The sequence below is a fragment of the Miniopterus natalensis genome, chromosome 9 (assembly GCF_054644295.1).
Source record: "Miniopterus natalensis isolate mMinNat1 chromosome 9, mMinNat1.hap1, whole genome shotgun sequence".
In the NCBI taxonomy this organism is placed as follows: Eukaryota; Metazoa; Chordata; class Mammalia; order Chiroptera; family Miniopteridae; genus Miniopterus; species Miniopterus natalensis.
The window spans coordinates 35,092,203-35,108,667 of NC_142089.1; the positions used below are offsets into that span (position 1 = coordinate 35,092,203).

Here is a 16,465-nt window from a genome sequence, read left to right on the forward strand (position 1 = left end):
GCCCCACGACAGTCCACTCTCCACACAGGTACCATCTTCCCCCATGACCACTGTAAAACACGGAAGGAGTCATCACGTGAGTCAGACCAAGTCACTCCTCTGCTCAAAATCCTCTACTAGTTTCCCAAATCACCTGGAATAAAAGCCAAGTCCTTACAATGGTTAAGACGACCCTTCATGGTCTGGTCCCCACATATCTCAACCATTCTCCCCCTCCTTGACTCACTCAGCCCCAATGTCTTCCTTGCCACGCCTCGAACACACCAGACACACTCTCCTAAGCACTTGCTGCTTCCTCAGCATGAGAGACTCTCCCCGGATTCCACAGGACTTGGTCCCCGGCTGCTTTCCAGGTTGTTAGGCACGGCCTTCCCTGACAAACGGAGCGTAGGCCAGTTGGCCCCTCTGCTGCCCAGCCCTCTCGCCTGCCTTCACCCTGCCTTATTTTTCGCCAATATGCTTATTACTGCCTGACATACTCAGTGTATGTTTGTTTGTTTATTACTTGCATTAACAAGAATGTTAGCTCCAAGAAAGAAGAGGCTGTATTGTTTCTACCAACAGAATACAGAATAGTAAACTATTAGTGGATTTTTATTAATCACACGAATCAATGAATGAATCTCCTGGTAGTTTCTTATCCCAAACTAGATGCAGGCTATGCCTTCAAATTGCATACCACTATATTTCTACTTTTCTTGTAATAAACCATATTCCTTGTTGCATTAAGAATCACTTTGTACTTATGTCAGCATCCTAAAAATACCAAAACCATGTCTTAATTCTCTTTGTATCCCCTGTATCTACCATACTGCTTCCTTATAATAGGTACTCAATATCTGTTAAACTAAATTTGAAGTCATACTGGCAATGCGAGTGAGACAAAAAGAGCGTGTAGACTGGTTTGGAGATGTCTGACGTCCATCTTGTACTGATGTGGATACCACAGAAAACACTTTAAATGATGTTAACAAATAAAAAGATTTTTAGGAGATAGTGGAAACTACTTGGGAAAAAGCTGCTTTAGCTTTATTCATTAATGAATTCTACCAAAAAAAAAAGAGCCACCCATGCTTTAAAGAAAGAAATAACCAGCAAGCAAACTAATATCAGGGGATTTTTTTTTTCTAAGAAAAATTCCAGCATTGTTATTGGAATTAATACCCATTTGATCAAAAAATTTTGTACAGGTCATTAACTGGAGTATTTCGGTGTGTTTTTTAAAAAAAACAATAAGCTTAAATCACCAAGGAAATATGAAATTATAACCAGTATGTTGAAAAAATATGCCTTGAGTTTTAGACTTTCACCAAATCAGATAAAATTAAAAGCTATAATACTAAAAAGCTTAAGCCTTCACCATCAAGAAAAGTCAACTTTACACAGCAATTTATTCCCCAAGGCTTGTGGACAAGCAGGATTTTACTTTTCAGTCAAATCCTTTGAAAACTGAGAATCCATAATTATAGTGATCAAAACAGTTGACAAGCTAGAACTCTTTCTCTAAGCACAAGTAGTAGCAGCATAAAAATGACACCGTAAAAATAATGTCTTGCCTTACATAGTGTTAGCTCACCTCAGGTATGAGTCTATCCAAGTGCTCAACTCGGTTTCCATGAGAAGGATGTGTGGATAACCATTCTGGCAACTTGGGATCACCAGAGAGGGTATCTACAAGTTCCAGCTGCTGCCAAAACACTGAACTGGATCTGACGTCCACACAAGCCTGGAACCAAAATTAATAAAAGCACAAAATGAGTTTAATCACGAGGACATCTTTAAAAGTTTACCTTTATGTCATTACGTGATTTAAAAATATTTTCTATCATTTTAATAAAAGAAGAATATACTCGTTGCTTTAAAAAAGAACACTCAAACAATATGGTATTATAAAACTCAAAAAAAGAATGCCCACCCTTCCCCCTCGCCCCACCCCTACACAATACTTACAATAATCACTCCCAAAGACAGCCCATGCTTTTCACTGATAGGTATTAAGAACATGTATCGAGGGCAAAAATCTTCCAAATTAAGTTTTCATAAAAACAAGGTTTTAAAACTGTTAATAAACTGTACTAAAAAAATTGTATTCTTAATCTATACCACTCGAATAATTAGACATTTATCTGTAGCTTTCTTTTCTTGTAGTGTCTTTGGCTGTCATTGGTATCGGGTTATGCTGGCCTACAGAACAACTTAGGAAGTATATCCTCTCCTCCTCCCCAGTCTTTTAGAAAAGTTTGAGAAGAAATGGTATTACTTCTTCAAACTCTTGGTAGAATTCACAAGCAATGTAGTCAGATCCCAGACTTTTCTCTGTTGGAAGATTTTTGATTACTGATTCAATCTCCATACTAGGTCTTTTTGGTTTTTTATTTGTGATTTAATCTTGGTAGATTTTTAAAAAAATCATTGAGTTTATTGGAGTGACATTGGTTAATAAAATTATATAGGTTTCAAGCGTGCAATTCTACATCATCTATGTATTGTATGGTGTGTGCACCACCCAGAGTCAAGTCTCCTCCCCGCACCATTTATCCCTCGTTCACCCTCTCCTACCTCCCACCCCCTTCCCTCTGGCCATCACCTACTGTTGTCTGTGTCTATGAGTCTGTTGTTTTTGGTCTTTTTTTGCTTAATCCCTTTACCTACCTCATCCAGCCCCCCCCAAACCCCTCCCCTCTGGCAGGTGTCAGTCTGCTCTCTCTGAGTCTGTTTCTATTTTGTTTGTTAGTTCTGTTCATTAGATCCCACATAGGAGTGAAATCATATGGCACTTGTCTTTCTCTGACTGGCTTATTTCACTTAGCACAATACCCCCCAGGTCCCTCCGTGCTGTGACTAAGGGTAAGATTCCTTCTCTTTTAGGGCAGAGTAGTATTCCATGGTGTAAAGGTCCCACGGCCTTTTTATCCACTCATCTACTGATGGGCACTTGGGCTGCTTCCAAATCTTGGCTATTGTAAATAACGCTGCCAGAACAATAGGGGTGCATATATTCTTTCACATCAGTGTTTTGGTTTCTTTGGATATATTCCCAGAAGTGGAATCGCTGGGTCATAAGGCAGTTCCATTTTTAATTTTTTGAGGAAACTCCATACTGTTTTCCACAGTAGCTGCACCAGTAGGTTTTGTATCTAGAAATTTTCCCATTTCATCGAGGTTGTCCAATTTTGGGTGTACAATTGTTCACAGTCCTGCATTATAATCCTCTTTCTACAGAATCAGAAGTGGTATCTCCACTTCCATTTCTGATTTTAGTAATGAGTCTTCTTTATTTTTTCTTAGCCCAACTAAACATTTGTCAATTTTGCTGATCTTTTTCAAGAACAAACTCTTTATATTCACTATTTCATTTATTTCTAATCAAATCTTTATTATTTCCTTCCTTCTACCAGCTTCGGGTTTAGTTTCTTCTTTTTATAATTCAAGTTGTACAGTTAGTTTGTTTGAGACCTTTCACATTTTTTAAGCATTTATAGCTACAAATTTCACTTTTAGCAGTGCTTTCACTGTATCCCATAACTTTTGGTATGTTCTAGTTTTCTTTTCGTTCATCTCTAGTATTTATTAATTTCCCTTGTGATTTCTTATTTAATCCACTGGTTCTTTAAAAGTATTTTGTTTAATTTCCACGATTCTGCGCATTTTCCATTTCTACTTGTTACTGATTTCAACTTAACCACACTGTGGTCAAAGAAGACACTCTGTATCATGGTGTGAGTCTCACTGGTTCATATTACCAGTTCATTGAGCTTCTTGGATGTTCATATTCATGTACTGCAACAAATTTGGTAAGTCTTCAGCTATTATTCCTTCAAATATTCCCTCTGCCCCTTTATCTTTATCTTCTCCTTCTGGGACTCCCACAGTGTACATGTTGGTCCACATGATGGTGTTCGCTTTTCTTCCACCCTTTTCTTCTGTTTCTCAGCAACAATAATTTCCATTATACTAGCTTGAAATTCAGACCCTTTTTTCTGCTTGTTTAAAAACCAGCTTTTGAATGCGTCTAGTGAATCCTGCATTTTTATTATTGTACTTTTCGGCTTCAAAACTTCTTGCTGGTTCCTTTTTAGGTTTTTCTATCTCTATATTGAGATCCCCATTTTATTCATAATCACTCCCTGACTTCTTCCACAACTTCCTTTAGTTCTCCGAGCATCTTTAGAACAACTGTTTTAAAGTCCTGTCTAGTGTATCTGCCTTTAGAGCTTTTCCATGGACAGTTTGGGATGACTTATATTTTCCTTTAATGGGCAATAATTTCCTGTTTCTTTTTATGACCTGTGAACTTTTGTTGAACACTGGACATTTGAATCTAATAACGATGTATTTCTTGAAATCAGATCCTACCCCTTCCCCACAGCTGGCTGTTGTGTGTGTGTGTGTGTGTGTGTGTGTGTGTGTGTGTGCGTGTGCGAGCGAGCGTGCGTGCGGGAGAGAGAGTATTTTATTGTGGTAGGCTGTCTCTGTGCTGAGGATCAGCCTGAGGTGTAAACTTAACATCTTCTCAGGTTTTTTTCTGAGCCTCTCCCTGGGTATGTGCAGTTACTTCCTAATTTTCTCATATATGCAGTTGTTTTTTAATGTCAGATTCTTTCATGTCTAGCTCCTAAAAAGAAAAATGAAAAATGAAAAAATGAAGGGGAGGACCTCAGACCTAGAAGTCACTTCAGCCAGAGGGAGAGACACTTAAAATAATGGGGGAAGTTGCAACAACAGTTATGCAAGATGAATAAATTCCAGAGACCTGATGTGCAACCTTGTATTATATACATGTTAAATGTTCTTGCTATAATAAGAAAAATAAAAAAAGAAGTAAAAATTATAGATCAGGCCTGGCTGGCATGGCTCAGCGGTTGAACATCAACCTATGATCCAGGAGATCACAGTTCGATTCTCGGTCAAGGCACATGCCCGGGTTGTGGGCTTGACCCCTATTAGGGGACGTGTAGGAGGCAGCCAGTCAATGACTCTCTCATCATTAATGTTTCTATCTCTTTCTCTCCCTCTCCCTTCCTCTCTCTGAAATCAATAAAGACATATTTTTTTTTTAAAAATTATAGATCAAAATGGCAATACTTTTAAAACAACTATTCAGCTCATCACAAGCCTAACTCATTTGCCTCCATAAAAAAAATTTGCAAAGTAAGAAACTTGTTTTTACCAAGTGTCTGGAAGTACATAAAGAAACGAAGGATCAGACACTTTCTAGACACTATTTGCTTCTTAAAAAAAACTAATAATGGCCACAAACATACAAAAATATGTGAAATACACAGGTCCTGGAATACTTTTGAGGCAGTATACTGGGACAATGGGAAGAGCACAGGTTTTAGAACTGGAAAGACCTGGATTCAAAATATCAGTTATATATTTTGTTTAGTTAATAATCACTTGTTGTGTCGGGTATTGTTCTATGTGAACAACAAATATTACTGCATTATATTAATTCATTTAATCATCGTAACAACTTCATGAGCTAAGTACTATTATTATGCTCATTTTACAGGTCAGATGAAGAAACTGAGGCCCACAGAGGTCAAGTAATTTGCTAAAGGTCAACACAGCTAGTAAGTGACAAAGCCACAATTTGATCCCACAGAGGCTGGTTACAGAGTTTGTGACCCTGAGCTCATAATTTAATCTCCAGGAATCTCACATTCATCTGTAAAAATGAATTAAAGTATTAGATCTTTAGGATTGAAAGTGGGAACTCTTGTAAAGTAGGCAGCTCAGAATCCAGAACACAGTGGACACTATTTCTGCTCTTCCTTTCCCTGGGTGAGTACCAGAGTCCTGCAGTTACTGCAGGGTACTAGGTTTGGTCATAGGTGATGATGTCATGAATTTACAACTAAAGAAGAGTCTACTTTAATTCAGCCTATAATACCACTATGCACGAATATGAATTAAGAGACATATTGACAAAAAAATTGCTACTATTCAATTAGAAACCCAGTGGAATATGATATTCATAAGAAAATGGTAGTGGCCGGCCGAGCGTGGCTCAGCGGTTGAGCATCAACCCAGGATCCAGGTGATCGGGGTTCAATTCCTGGTCAGGGCACATGCCCGGGTTGCGAGCTCGATCCCCAGTAGGGGGCATGCAGGAGGCAGCCAATCAATGGCTCTCTCATCACTGATGTTTCTCTCTCTCTCTCTCTCTTCCTTCCTCTCTCTGAAATCAGGAAAGATATATTTTTTTTAAAAAATGGTAGTATGTGAGCTATTCTCATAATCTGAACACTTCCCAATGCTAAAACAATGCTAGAGAAAAATGTACAAATAGATCAAGACCTAGTATGCCCTACCTGTAGCCAAAATGTTCATCAGAGTTACAGAGATGAGAAGTGTCTCTGAATTTTGCTCTTTCTATGACTCTCCAACAAAACTCCTGCCAAATAATCACCTTCTCTAAAAAGTAAGTTCTGACATTAGCAGTTCTGAATGGTTGTTTTTTTTGGTGTGTTTTTTTTGCAATGTCATTGATACCCCACACGTGTCCCAGTCATTCTGGAATCCTCTCCTGTATTCCACATACACATGGTAGGTAAAATAGTCACCTAAGATAATACTACAAAGAACTGTTGCAGAAAGGTAATTGGACTCATAGAGGCAGAGGAATATGCTGAGGCTATTTTAAGATGAGATTTAAAGGTACCAACACAGATATAAAAATGGTCATCTCAGGGACAATACTGCAGAAGACCGACTATTCCTAGTGGATTCAATTATAATAGAAAGTCAGATTTCAGAAATGAAGGTGCTTTCATCCTGTCAGGGGGAAAAACCTTCATATCTGTGAGACCTTTGGCAAGTTACTTGATTTCTCCATCCCTCAATTTCATCTGCAAAATAAGAATAACAGTCCCTATACTTCACAGGGTTGTTACGAAGATTAAAAGTGAACACACATAAAACACTGAGAGCAGTGCCCAGCACAAAAAGAAATGTTAGCTGTCATCATCATCATCGTTGTGTGAACATCATCATCAGTGTTATCAGCACTGCCGTGGCAGCTGGCATCATCATGGACCAGGAAACTGGTTCATTTCAGTCTCTCACTTTCACGGGTTCCTTTTCCCAGCACTGCCCGTGGCATCGCTTGTTAAAGCTCACTTTGCTTTGTAACCCATTCCTTGCCTAAACAACACTTTTTTCAGTCAGTAATTAAAAATTGCTCTTTTCCAACTAAACCATTCTCAGTATCTGCCAATCTCTCTCATTATAAAAGGAAAAAAGGAAAAAAATATAAGAACACCTGACTTGTCAAAACTAATGTGCCCTAAAAGAGAAGAAATGGGAAGACATCCATTATTTTTAATTCATATCATTTTAGCTTAAAGTGTTTTGCATCTTGTGATTGCCAGCATGTCAGTTCACCAATACGATAAATCTGTAATACATTTTCATGTATATATTTTCCTCTATCCTAAAGCTTTATCATAATAATACTCAACCCTTAGAGCTGAAATCATGGCAACTAAAAAATTAAATACACAAAAGTCTGTCTCATATTTCTAGGTAATGCAATTAGGTTCAAAACAAGGTATAACGAATGCATAATGCATACACTATGAAAGCTTACCTTATAACAAACCTAGTAAATGAGATGCTCTCATTTACAGATTTTTTTCTTTCTTAAATCAATAACTAAACAAAGAATCTAAGCTGGTAACCCAAATAGAACCCAAAGATAGTTTGCTATGACAAAGGCTCAGATTACTAACCTAAGAAACTATGAGACCTGGATTCTAGCCCAGTGTCTCGCCACTAACTAGGTATACATTACTGGACAAATCACTTTGCCTGTTTGGACCCTATTTCCTTATCTGTAAAGGAAGAGGGTGGATTAGATTATTTCTAATTTTCCTTCCTGTTCTAAAAGTCTACGATTCTATAACCTATTATTGAAAGTTTAGAATTTTGAATTTTCTCTTACTTCTGTGATGAAAGTAAATTTTGCCTATTACCTATTTCCCTCACTAGATGGTGCTATCTGCATAGTTATTTAGGCTACTTGAAGAAACCAGCTGGCCCTGCCTCTCACCAGGGCCACTTACAAACTTTTGGGGCTGGACAATCCTATAGGATATTTAACAGGCCTGTTCCCCCCCATACATCCTCCACGTCCATTAAGCATCAGTAATTCCCATCTCCCCAATCACTGTGACAATAAAAAACAATCATATAAAGTGTCCCACTAAGAGGCTACATCCCCGGCCCAGATAAGAACCACTAAAAGAAAATACGTTTTATTTTTCATAGTTAAGAAACAAACACTCAAAACTACAAATGAATGATATAGTTGTTTGTGAAATAAAATAAACAGAAGTCCTTTCTGTGAATGACTGTAAAGTGCCAAATTCTCTTAATATAAGTGACAAATGATTTTATAAATACAACAAAACCAAATATTTCACAGGACATCTTTTTATCAGCTGAGAACTGAACAGCTAGTTATTCTGTTTCAGTCACACCTGAGTCCTGCCAGCTTTTACTAACTCTACATTAGTCATTTTGAATTTATATAATGATAAATTGAATATATTATAAATAAAAAATTAAGACAACTATAAAAATGTAAATATATAAAATAAACTCACAGCCAATAGTAGAGCAGAAGTAGAGAGCACTCTAGGGAAGACAAGCTGCCTATTTTGAAAGAGGCCTCAGAGTAACTTGATTTTAATGAATTTTCAATATTCTCTCTAGCCCTTGGCCTTAAAAGCTCATAAATCTAATGGTACAGCACATGACCAACAGATCCATCTCCCAAGAACAGTTCCCAAGCTCACAAGACTGACATAAAATCAGAATACCAACTTATTAATTTATGGCAATAACTATAACTGCCAAAACTACCACGGGCACAGGGCATTTGTGCCCTCAAGTCAGCATGTTCTCTCCCTCTCAGGCATAATGCAAAGGAAGCCAGTCTAGTAAGGGTAGAAAGGAATAAGAGAATTATGTTCTGTGATATGAATATTAAATGGCAAGAAGTCAAGAGAGTCTGAGCATTAATGTCCAAAAAAAGGGATACAAGCCACAGATAAGAATCAAGTCCAGGACACTCAAAATAACCCTTTGGCATAGGTACTATCATGATACCCATTTTTTCAGAGTAGAAAATAGACCTGAAGAGATTAAGTGATTTTTTCTACAGCCATGTAGAGGAGACAAGAGTTCAGGCACAGGTCTAACTCTGGAGTCCAAGGTCCTAACCACTATGCAAGATACAATATAAAATCCTAAAAATTGCTAACAAAGAGGTCTCCACCTACCTTTCACTTTTCTCTCTTAACACTGGTGCTCTTGACTCTACCTATTTGTAATCTTACAGAACTTTCAAGTCCTAGACTAGGCTCTCATCCTTCTTGCCTTTAGACATGCTATCCGCCGTGCCTAAAACACCTCCATCAAAGTCTTCACCAGGATAATTACTACTTAGCTTTTATATCTTCACTTCAAATTATTTCTTCCTCCGTCTAATCCCTAGACTAAGTCTGCCTGATCCCTAACTTTACATCTCTACACTGTATTCTTCAATTGGGAGCCTGTACATCTCTATCATAATACTTCAAACTGTAAAAATTATGTATTAAATGTCTCTGTTTCTTACTCAGATTGTGAGCTCCATCTTTATTGTGTATTCCTACATCTTGGAAGATAAAAGGCACACACTAAATATATAATGAATTAATAAGTGAAAATCAACAGGTCAGAGAAGAGCTATGGGCATCAATTTAAAGAGAGTGGCCCCTGGGCCTAAAAAAAATCTGTCTTCTGATTATATTCACAAATATTTTTTGTGAATGTGTCAATCAGAATTAGGGGGTAAGTCAGCCCAGAAACTAAAAAAAATCTGATGGCAAATGCTGGCCACTGTCGATTGAAGTCATGCCTTGAGAAAGTGAATATCCTAGCTTGCTAGACCTGACTCTTACCTGTGGCAGGGTAGAGAACAGAATGGAGGGGAATATAGATGGAGTCAGTGAAAGCCGTAATAAGGCTGGAGCAGAAGTCCTGGTAAAGGATGCTAATAGTAGAGATGGAAACATCTAGGGGTATATTTTATAGATAGAACTACCAGGACTTGGTAAGAGATTACATGTAAATGATAAAGAGGAGGGAAGTACTAAGGAGGACTCCAGGTTTTTTCCAAAAGCAACTGAATATAAGGTGGTGTATTTATTGTAAAAAGAGAGGCCAGAAGAGAAATAGGTGTGAAAGGAAATCAAGGATTTAACATTGAACTTATTAGGTTTGAGATACCTGCAAAATATAAAGAGGAAATAACAGGCTGACATTTGAACGTCAATGCTGAGAAGATCAGTGCTCTTAGGACTTTAATTGTATCACCTCTATGATGCAGGTCCTGTTCTTGTTCCTATCCAACAGACGAGAAAAATCAAGGTACACAAAGGGTAAACAACTTGCCTGAGGTCACGCACAGCTGGTACTCTCTGGCAAAGCACATTCTCAGACAGAGGCAGTCTAGTTCCAGAGCCCGCTCATGATCACAGCACGGGGCTGCCTCCTGGGCAGCCAGCTGATACCCTGCACTATGGGAACTCCGGGGAGGTTCAGTGTTTGGTACCCAGGAAAGAAGGGGTGAGGTATAAGGTTCGAACAGCAAATGAAGTCAGGTCTCCACAATGAACGGGAAAACCCCCACCTCCCTCCTCTAAACAGTGACAGCCAGTTTTACAGGATTCCTCTGCAAAGAAATTTGAATAGCCACAGGAAAAAGGCCTGTACATATTCCACATGGAGGTTCCAAAAAAAGAGCTACCTCACTGCCCTATAATCTTACAGTGATGTCTACTATCCCAACCCATGCAAACAGAGCTTCTAAAAAGTTTCTTAGTGCCTTCTTATAAAATACGGACAGGCAATCATGAATCACAAATTTTAGGGATTTACAGTTCCATCCATTGAGACAGTAACTATTACAGGACTTGCCCCTGCACCATAAATATCTATAAAACTGGAGAGATGTATGAGGCAAATATTTTCAGGTACTGAACAACAGGCAGGACAAGAATGTAAGTCTTGAGAGAAAGAGAAACACCTACGGTGATTCCCAGATTGGCCCTTGGTCTCTGCCTAGGACAGTTTCCTGACCACAACAGAGGGAGGTAGAACCTCTCAGCAGGGCACGGTGAGGTGAGCTAAGGTAACGAGACAGGAGACATACTATATTATACATGTTAGTTTCAGGTTTACAACAAAGTGATTAGACATTTACATACCTTATGAAGTGATTACCCATCTGACACCATACATAGTCCGTATTTTATAAGGTGGGTGGGGGTTGCAGACAAGCAAGCAAAGACCACAAAGAACTAGTCTTTAAAAACTGACTATGCGGACTAGATCTGTAAGTGTGCTGCTTTTTGTTGTTGTTGTTTTAATTCAGTGAATTCCTCAGCCATGAGCAGTGTGGGCAACAAAAAGCTGGAAGCTCTATGGTCTTGAAGTACCTTTCAGTCAACAGAACCAGAAGCTAGAGCACAGCTGGAAATGAAGAGGAAGTACTCAGGAGCAAGGGATGGACATGAAGGACGAGCTCCACCTGGACGGAAATCCTTGATGACTCCCAAATATTCTATTGCAGGGTTCCTATATTTCCACCAGGTGTTAGTCAAGATTAATCTCAAGTTAAATCCATAAAACTCATAATGAGAAGTTCAAATAATAATTATTTTTAATAGTTAGTTCTTTTAATAACTACCGAAAACTCAACAAAGAATCAAATGCAATTTGAATTTAATATGTGAAGTGGCATTGTTTTCATTCATCTTTTAAAATTCAGTCTTACTTCTAATGTTAAATCCTTCTACTAATAATACTCACTTATCACAGGTGATTAAAAACAGCAACCCAGTGTAAAGTGCCCTCATAAGTAGACATGAACAGAACTAAATTAAATCAGGGTAAACACCCAGAGCTGCTCGCTGTGGAGAGCAAAAATAAGCCATCTGCTATAACAAAAATAATCTGAAAGATACAGAGTAAAAAGCCTGCTCTTCTACCCGTATATGTCAATGGTGAAAATTCAGTTTGCTCAGCCGGGATCATAGCTACAATATGATAACCCTCTCTCCCAGTCTGGAAAAAAAACTACCCATCATCTTATTTACTCCTTAGATCTGAGAAACAAGGGAAAGGAGTTCAGATAAAGAGAGCATCGGCTTGCAGAGGATACAGATTTAAAATGGTGTTAATGAAAATCTGTGCACAATCTCTCATTCTCTGCCCATGCCAAATCTCATTAAGACAATGCACATTTATCTTTTACTGTGTGAAGGACACTGTGTTCTCAACCACGGAACATTTTACCTTTGCAGCAAGCCGTAGTCCAATTTTGTCAGCTTCGGCCTCCAATGTTCTACTGTATGGTCTACTAAACAAATACTAAGAAGAAATAGAAAAGAAAAGCTCCATTAAGGTTATTTCTCAACAGAATGAGATTTTTAAAATTCATTTCATGGAGTATCTAGAATCAAGTTTTTATACTCTCCATTTACGAACATTTAAAGAGCACCATGGCATAACACATACAGTGCAGCCTTTATTTCCTCCACCAGAGATTAATATTTTTTAAACATAGAAAGAATAAAAACAAAATCATGCCTACAAACTTCTGGAGAGTCTATTATATAGTATAGAGTCCTTAATTTTATCCATTTATAATCTCCACCTACTATGTAGACAATTCCCTAAGAAAGCTTATTGATGCAGTCTTTTATTACGGCCAAGGAACATTTTGATCTTTGTGGTTTTAAAAGAAAATTGAAAAAGTACAGCTATATAATAGCCAGTGACATTACTAGAGAATTTATTTCAGTTGGAAAATTAACCACATAGCAGAATGTTCTTTCTTTGATAAACTATCTTAATTTCCTTTTTTCTAAATATTGATTAGTTAGGAAAATGAAATTTTCTTCCAACCTCAATAAAAAAAATGCAAATAGATATTGTAACTTTAATTTTCCTAATTACTTGTATTTATGTGAATGCTTTCCAGTTAAATTCTAATTTTCAGTAAGCACTAAAACTTTGTAGGAGATAGATCAATAGGCAAGACTTTTGAGAGAAGAGCTATTAATTGAGGAAGCAATTTTTCAGAAGTACATGTCAGTGATAGCTAGAAATAAGATAATCAATCTGATCCACAGTATGTGACCGTTATATATAACTTTCTTCCTCTTCGGTAATGTCTGTTTGAGGTTGCTAAACTATATTATAGTGTCTTCACTTGCCATGATTCATCCACTGGTGTCCCATCAAGTCCACTGATAGTATAACTAATTAAAAACATTGGCTTTCAAAGAAGACAAAATTATATTCAAGTCCAAATGCTAACACTTTTTAACTGTTCACCCTGGGCTAATTATTGAACACATCTAAGCCCAGTAGCATCACATGTTGCAGAGAGAATAAAATGAGAAAACAATAATAATAGCTCCTATTTATTGAGTCCTTGCTTTGTGAAAGGTACTGTGCTAACTAAATGCTTTAAATCAGTAGTTCTCAAGGGGATGTGGCTGTGTCCCTGGGGACATTTGGAAATATCTGGAGACAGTTTTGATTGTCTGGAAGAGCGGGGTGGTGGTGGTGGGAAGGGAGAGTGCTACCGGCTCCTCGTGGGTAGAGGACAGATGTGTAGGGGCAGCTGGATGTTTAGAGGGTACTAAACACCCTGCAGTGCACAGGACAACTCTCCAAAAAGAATTATCCAGTCCAAAAATATCAACAGTGTTTACATTGATAAATCCTGCTTTAAAGGTATCATTCATTTCACATCCTCCCTCTGGCAGGTAAATGTCAGCAACTCCCCTTCCTTAAGGACTTCACTACTCGCATCCCCCTCTGCTCTCTAATCACAACAGGCAAGGCTTTCTAGAGAGAGGCAGTTCCTTGTCACCAAAATTTGGGAAAACACTTGATTTAGGGGAAAAGGGTTCAAAGAGAAGTAATCCTTACTTTATTTTCAGCTTAATTATTAAATCGAAGAATTATCCTGAAGTCGCAGGACTCATAAGATATTTCAAAAAAGAATTATCAAGTTATCTTTATGACCAAATCTTTTGATTTTGTTACAGAAAAAGCTATCTATTGATAGAGAAAAAAACTAAATTAACTCCTTTGACTTCCCAGCACATCATAACAGAAATAAAATTCAAAATATGAGATCCTATAACATAAGCAATAACCATTTCTTCTATTTCCTTTTAAGAACATTTATTTCAATATAAATGAAGCCAAATGATATGGTAACACTGAATAAAAGACTTAGTTATCCAATTTCGAAAGCAATTTGTCTCAAAGAATTTTACACAGTAGATTTAAACAGCACCCAGATGGCACTCTGATGGGTGCTCCACAAATCATTAAATAAACAAATAACAGATTGTTCCTAAATAACCAAACCTCCCAGGACAAGAGGAAATATTTGAAAAAAGATGTAAAATAAAATAATTAATCATAGTTAACAAAGCAAATATCAAGACTGCAGAACCTACTTTCAGTAGTGCTGTGTTTTGAACAAAATAAGAGACCCAACATATTTTATGAGATGATTATCATTATATGTAAGTACTAAAAACAAAAGCTAACAAACATCTAGTAAGACTGGCCTTTCAATATTTTCTAAGCAATGACAGTTTAACTAGGAGTGAGGAGGTGAGGGTGGGTAAAGTAGCTCAGCCAACCTTGTGCCCACAGGTTTTAAGAGTTCCCCATCAAAACACAAATATTTGGGGGGACAGAGAGTCATCCAGTGAGTACACCAAGGTCGCTATGAGAAACAAAAATGGAAAGCTTGAAGGTAAAGCCAAAACTTGCTAAGCCCTTCTAACCCATTTACCTCTATCATTTGAGAGAATAGCCCCACCCCCAAAATGAGAAAACAATAAAACACTAAATTAGTACCCATATTTCATGCTAATATGTGAAAACATCTCTGGCATTTGTTGCTTTACTGTAATATTAAAATACCCTCACCACAGGCAATCATAAATTCAAGTTATTGTCTCAGACTTACCTCCTTCAATTTAGACTGTAACCACTGGCCCACGATTGCCAAACTATCTCGAGGACAAATGGCCCAAATCATTGTGAGGAAAATCAGACCTAGGAAATCCAATAAATGAACCACGCTGGCCTTTTCTGCCTAAGAATAATCAAAATAATGAAAATTATACTTAATTGAGACAGAACATGCTTACATTTTCTAGTTCCTCATGTGTAATCACATTAAATACTTATGCTTAAGTGACCTTCACAAACTAAGATCCTGAGGTTTTTTCTTCTGAGTGCTATATCGTTTCCCAGTGTGCTTGCACCATCCCTTGCTTACATACTTATAAGTTCATTCATTCATTCACATTTACGGAGCAACTCACCTCACTCAGATACAACAGCAGGTTCATTAATCTCCAGTGTCTTATATTAACAAGCATAGTAATCTTGTGAAATACGTACTACTATCCCTATTTTATAGATAAAGAAACTAAGCTGGAGACAAGTTAAAAGTTGCTCAAATTCTCACAGCTATTAGTTTGACAAGGAATCAAACCCAAGAAGTTTTAGTTTCTAATACAGTTGCTAATTTTTTTTTAAATCAATGTGTTTATTACACTTTTGGACAGAGACTAAACACTACCTAACACATGAAAAAGTTAAAACAAGGAACAGTTCAGAAAAAAATTAGAATTTTATTTTAAATAAAAATCTTTTGGCCATCATGACCTAACATATGAAGTACGATTCATTTTATATGAGTTTGCAATTTTATAAATCTAGTATCTCTCACCAGAAAATTGGGTCCTATGAATTTCTGTATTTACTTATAACAATAATCAAAAAAGGTTTTATTTAAAATAGTTGTTTCTAGTAGTAATATCTAAATATACATGCAGTGCACAAGACTGTTCACCATTGAAGCTGATTATAAATGTCAACGTAATGCTAATACTGCTAATATAGAAATCATTACTTCAATGTATGAAACATGGCTGACAACTAAAAAGAACCACCTAGAATACTCCTCTTTACAATATAATCTGCCCTCATGAGGCCTTCTTTGCTTGATGATAAGAACTGGGTCATAAAAAACAACTGTGAAATTATTTTAGGATGAAAGAGTAAAATTCCAAATGATGAAGTTGCTACAGAAAAGAAAAATCCTTATTATTAATTACTGAAGAATATAATTGCTACTATGCAGCAAAATCTCGGTGTATTTGTGGACTAAAGAAAACAATATAAAAGACTCTATCAAATCAGAATGGAGACTCCTAAAAGGGAAAACATAGTGTTGATCAGGTCTAAGACCTCTGCAAAAGAAATGTTAGTAACTATTTTCTATTTTTAAGGCTGCTATTTTACTTTTTATGTCTCATCTAATTATTGGTCTTGCACTTACAAGAGGTGATAACAATATCCTGAA

The 16,465-nt window shown here is 37.1% G+C and overlaps 1 protein-coding gene across 6 annotated transcripts in view; it reads right to left on the reverse strand.

Annotated features, from left to right (window-relative positions):
- Nucleotides 1-16,465, reverse strand: part of OMA1 (OMA1 zinc metallopeptidase) — a 45,377-nt gene that overhangs the window by 15,832 nt on the left and 13,080 nt on the right. Inside the window, exons 6-10 of one of the 6 annotated variants that reach the window (XM_087820475.1) lie at nt 15,059-15,187; nt 12,352-12,426; nt 11,085-11,180; nt 10,282-10,396; nt 1,582-1,726 (exon numbers count right to left, since the gene is read on the reverse strand). In XM_087820475.1, coding sequence (XP_087676601.1) covers nt 1,656-1,726; nt 10,282-10,396; nt 11,085-11,180; nt 12,352-12,426; nt 15,059-15,187 — 486 coding nt within the window. In that variant the 3' untranslated portion in view covers nt 1,582-1,655. Of the gene's footprint in view, nt 1-1,576; nt 1,727-10,281; nt 10,397-11,084; nt 11,632-12,351; nt 12,427-15,058; nt 15,188-16,465 lie in introns of those variants that run through there. The other 5 variants (XR_015715039.1, XM_087820478.1, XM_087820474.1 and 2 more) reach the window with 5 other exon arrangements.